Raw genomic sequence first — 5,160 nt, forward strand, 5'->3', positions numbered from 1 at the left:
CTTTACTAGCTGCAGCATCACACTGCAGGCTCATGTTCATCTTGTGGTCAATGATGACCCCCAAGTCTCTTTGTTGCATAGCACTAGCCAGTGTAACACTGCCTAGCCTATAAGGATGCTGCAGGTTTTTCTTCCCAAGGTGGAGAACCTTGCGTTTTTCGGTGTTAAACACCATCAGGTTCTCATCCACCCATTTGCTGAGCCTGTCCATGTCAGCCTGGATCACCCGCCTATCTTCTGGTGTGGATGCTTTGCCCCAAAGTTTGGTGTCATCGGTGAACTTAGCCAGTCCGCTTCTGATACCAATGTCCACATTAATGAAGAGGTTGAACAATACAGGTCCAAGGACAGAGCCTTGGGGGACCCCACTGGTCACAGGACACCATGTGATTAACTGCCATCAATTGCTACCCTCTGGGTCTAACCACAGAGCCAATTTCCCAGCCAGCATATTGGTGGACCCAAAGCCACAGTTGGCCAGTTTTGCCAAGAGGTGATCAAGGGATACCAGATCAAAGGCTTTTTTGAAGTCAAGATATATGACATCAATCTCTTCCCCCTTGTCCAGGTGATAGGTCACCTAGTCATAGAAGGAAATGAATTTGGTCAAGCAAGATCTATCCACAACAAACCCCGTGCTGGCTATTCCTCAGGATGTTGGTGTTGGCCAGTCCATTAAGGATGGCCTCTTTAATAAACTTTTCTAAGATCTTCCCCAGGATAGAAGTTAGACTGCTTAAGATTTTGCAGAACTGGCTAAAACACTACTCAGCCTAAATGAACAAAATCACCTTGGTTTGAAGGGATGTATTGGCTTGCTATTGAAAGCTTGATTTAAAAGACAATGATGAAGGGACTCTAAAGTTTTGAGGGCTTATTTGTTGTCTCCACCCCCACCCGGCTATTTTTCCAAGATACCTAACGTTGGAGTCCTATTTCCGCGCTTAGCATTGTCCACACAGCGTAGATGGGGACTCCCTTCAGAACCAGGTACACAGGGACGAGGGGAGATCAGGCAGTCGTTACCTCTGTACCCTGGCTGGTGGCGGCGGCTAGTAGGAAGCTTCTGCGGCACCCGCGCGGTCATGGCTGCGCGCTTTATGCGGGGAGCGGGCAACTGTGCCGTTCGAATCACGCCCGCGCCGCCGCTTCCCCGATTGGCCGGCCGCGGACTTGAACTGGCCAATGAGAGAGCCGCCCGTGGGGGAGGCGGGGCTGAGAGAAGAAGGTCGGCTGTCGTTGCCGCGCCGGGCGTGAGGTTGGGTCTGCTGCGCGGGGGGGGGGCCCAAGATGGCGGCGGGCTGAGAGGAGGCGGTGCTATGGATCGGTTCGTGTGGAGCAGCGGGCTGTTGGAGATCGGTGAGAGTCTGGTCCTCCAGCAGCGCGGCGTGCGCCTTTACGACGGCGACGAGAAGGTGAGGGTGAGGGCAGGGGCTCCCTACCCGGCCCCGCGGGCCCTGCCCCTCCCCCCCCGCCCCGGGCTGTGCTGGGATCTCCCCCTAAGCCCGGCCCTCGCGCGGTCGGCGGCTCGGGGCACGTGCCATTAAACTTCCCCCGATGTTGCGGTCTAGGTGAAACTGGACGCCGGGGTGCTGCTGCTGAGCACCCACCGTCTGCTCTGGCGGGATCAGAAGAACCACGTAAGTAGGTTGCCCGCCGCCACTTGCCTCGGGTTCTCCAGGGCGCAGGGCCAGCATGGAGCGGACCCCCGTGGATCTGCCAGTGATGAAAAACCGAAGCGGGGCCTGCTGTCCTGTTGGAGACTGTTTGGATGTTACAAGCAGCCTCGTCTGTTCAGGAACCATTGTCCAGCTGGCCTGGAAGAGGCCTGCTGGGGTCATCTAGTCCAGCCTCCAGCCTGAGGCAGCATTGCCCCATCCTAGTCATTGGGTACAAATCCAGTGCCCGTATGAAACCAGTGTTTGGCCTCCTAACAGAACAGCGCGGCTGACCCTGACGCTGCACAGAGCATTGACAGACACCTGAACCGCTGCCTCCTGAGCCACCCACACAGACAGCACAGACTGGGACTAGCTGTCAAAAACAGTCGTTTAAACAGCTAAGGGGAGGGAAGCTGGTCAAGGGGCATGTGAAGGGAAAACATAAATACTGGTGTGACATAAGGACACAGTCATTCAGAGGTCTGATTCTGCTCTATAAAAGCTGCCCACACCTATCGTGATGTGAAGCACTCTCCTATCTTATTTTTGCATCCTTCACTATGATGCATATTTAGATCAAATGTGGTTTCCACCAACTTTCTTGGTGTGGCACAGTAGCAATGGCTCCTCATGGTGGGCAGGCAGGGCAGCCGGTCAGCATGCTGCATTGTGCCCTGTCCCGTGCCGGCTTGGCTGTTGGTACCTTCCGTGCCAGGACTGTGCCAACATGAAGCCAGGTTGAGGAAGGATGAATGGCGGGTCAGGGTGGAAGCAGAGGAGTCTGTGCTGTATCACCTAGCTCAGCCGTGGCTGCAGCAGAATGGAGTGGCATGTGGCGTAGCCTTCCTTCCTCAGGCTTTCAGTGGCAGCCGGTGGGCCGGATAGGATCAATTGGCATCTTCCCTCCCCAGCCCTTAACAGCTCACTGCAACTTGTTAAGCAGCCCTTCAGCCCAAACAATCGCTCGCTTGTGCTCTAGTTCCAGGAAGGACTGTGGGGAAAAGATGTTTAAATTCCCTCCGCAAAGGAGGGAAGCTTCCACATTGTGACTAAGTGCTCTCACCCACCTTTCTGGCAGGTGTGCCACAAATTAGCCCCACCTACTTTCCTTGTGCCACTCTGATTTTCCCCACCTCATTTGATCTGCTCTTTCTGCTCCCTGCCCTATCAGCTGCTAAGCTGCCTGTCTCCTCCCCAGTCTGATGCATGTCACACAGAGGCTGCTGATACCATTTGTGGCACACATACCACAGGTTGGCTAGACTTGCTCCAATCCACAAATGCTTGTACAAAAGAGGACACTGCTAATGGCACTACCACCTCCTTCGTTTAGGTGTTTTGTATAAGACCTAATCTAAATAGAATCAGACCCTATTTGTCAATTAGTCTGCATAGAGAATTCCTAGTAATTGGGCCCTGAAGGGGAGCTAGACAATGGAATATCTAATTTGTCAGTCCCCACAGGGCTTAAACATTAGCTATGGACAGAATTTGAAAGGGAATTAGGCACCTAAACCATTTCTTTCAGTAGGCATAAAAGTACCTAAATCCCCTTTGTAGACATAAGTGCCAGACTGCATAGGATCATCCAGATGTTTCTTTAAGCTCAGCAACAGACCTAAGGCCCTTCACAGTCAAAAGCTTAGGTACCTATAGACTTCTAGGCATCTCCAGCAGTAACTTGGAGCTAAGTGATGGTGTTGAGGACCCAAGCTTCAGATTTAAGTGCTTAAAATGGGAGACCTTTTTTCAATTTAGCCCCAAGTGGCTAAGTTGAGAATATTGTTCCGTCTTTGCCTGCTTGTTTAACTCATGCAACTTCATTTTCATTTTCTGTATAACGTCCCTTCAGAAGTTAATTTTCTTTTGTAACCATAACTGTATATATGAACTGGCTTATGGCAGAACCTGCCCCAGAAAGATCAGTGCTAACACTTTGTTAGTTAATTGAAAGAAAAAAATACATTGAAGCTTCTCCAAAACATAGCTGTAATTTCTGTTTGTTATATTGTGTTGATTATTTTAGGAATACTGCATTGCTATTCCTCTTTCTCAAATTGTCTTCATCGAAGAGCAGGCAGCTGGAATAGGAAAAAGGTAAGATGTCATATATGTTTTCTCATAATTAGGAAGGAGTCTTAGACACGTATGTTATATGATTTGCCTAAGATAACACAAGAAGTCTGTGATAGAGCCAAGAATCTAACCTAGATGTCCTGATTCAAAAGTGGATATGATTATCCATTCACTTTTTAAGATGCACGGGTTAAGTGGACAGGGGAATCATTATGAAAAATTGTGTGTGTGTAACTAATCAAAGTCAGTGGCTATGTAAGCACTGCAGTCAATACATCTGTGTTTCAGCCTGGCACTTTGTAACAAGCATTTGTATGTGTTTGATTTATCAGTGACACCATTGTAATGATCTCAAATGTTAATTTGAACGCTAGCCTTAGGCTATGAGCTGATGTTTACAAAGTGAAGTGTCCTGGTACAGCTGATCCACTTTGTGGCGTCACCCAGGGCCATTGTCCTTCAGAGCAGGGACCCTTCCACTTCTGGGCCTGCAGGGGCCTAACCCCACAGGACAGTGGCCCTGGGTGATGCACCGTGACTTGGAGAATGGCAGTACACAGCAGCACATAGCAGCTAAGAGAATCCAGGGCACGCATTAGGGATGTGAAAGGTTAAAATGTTTAAATAATAAATATATTTATACCAGCATTAGCAGTTAACGTTTTGCATGGAGCACAGCTCGGCAGGCAAGGGAAGCAGCATGATGCCTCAGGAATAGAAAGGCAGCAAGACAAGCAAGAGGGAGGGAGGGAGGAAGGAAGGAGTGAGGAGAGAGAGAAGACATGAGTATGGGTTGAGGGGAGACTAGTACCTACAGCCTATGAGGTTAGAGGAAAATAGCCAGCACAGTGACTTGTCATTTAAGCAATTAGTTGCTTGTTCACAGGTGGTGCCGAGAAGCTGGCTGGAGGGAGATAACAAGGCAGGCTACTTAAATTTTAAACTTGTCCCTAACCCAAACTGCCTGCTCCTTCCCTCCCAGTGCGCCAGTGGCAAAAGTGGCCTGGGAAAGCACCTTGCCACGTGCCTGCTGCTTCTATCTGCAGCTTCACATGGGCTCCCCGCCCTGTCAGAGGCACCAGGGAGCAACTCCCAGCAGCAGCCATATCCCCACCCAGTCAGGTGGGACAGGGCAGGTGCCGGCCTGGGGCTCTGCACCCCCCAGCCAGGACTAAGTATGTATTACTGGTTAACCATTTAACCAATGTGTAGAAGAGGTTAAATAAATATTTTTTTCAACAATATTTACATCCTTAGCACACATCTGTACATGTGGAGTGAGGGGTTCCCATAAGCAATGCAATGCTGCAGCTAGTAAAGCGACCAAAACGCTGGCTTGCGTCCATAGGTGCTTCTCGAGCAAATCCCGGGACATCATTCTCCCCTTGTACTCGGCCTTGGGGAGGCCGCAGCTGGAGTAGTG

General features: G+C 50.3%; 2 protein-coding genes across 3 annotated transcripts in view; one reads left to right on the top strand and one right to left on the bottom strand.

Annotated features, from left to right (window-relative positions):
- The window catches only part of CKAP2 (cytoskeleton associated protein 2), a 20,112-nt gene extending 18,998 nt beyond the window's left edge, over positions 1-1,114 (bottom strand). For both annotated transcript variants that reach the window (XM_019529995.1, XM_019529993.1), the window contains exon 1: positions 1,027-1,114. In XM_019529995.1, the coding sequence (XP_019385540.1) occupies positions 1,027-1,087 (61 nt within the window). In that variant the 5' untranslated portion in view covers positions 1,088-1,114. The remainder of the gene's footprint in view (positions 1-1,026) is intronic.
- A 151-nt stretch (positions 1,115-1,265) lies between these two features.
- VPS36 (vacuolar protein sorting 36 homolog) overlaps positions 1,266-5,160 on the top strand; it is a 25,589-nt gene continuing 21,694 nt past the window's right edge. Inside the window, exons 1-3 of the mRNA XM_019530002.1 lie at positions 1,266-1,415; positions 1,572-1,640; positions 3,688-3,758. Coding sequence (XP_019385547.1) covers positions 1,320-1,415; positions 1,572-1,640; positions 3,688-3,758 — 236 coding nt within the window. The 5' untranslated portion in view covers positions 1,266-1,319. The remainder of the gene's footprint in view (positions 1,416-1,571; positions 1,641-3,687; positions 3,759-5,160) is intronic.

Source organism: Crocodylus porosus, unplaced genomic scaffold (assembly GCF_001723895.1).
Source record: "Crocodylus porosus isolate Cpor-Errol unplaced genomic scaffold, CroPor_comp1, whole genome shotgun sequence".
Taxonomy (NCBI): Eukaryota; Metazoa; Chordata; order Crocodylia; family Crocodylidae; genus Crocodylus; species Crocodylus porosus.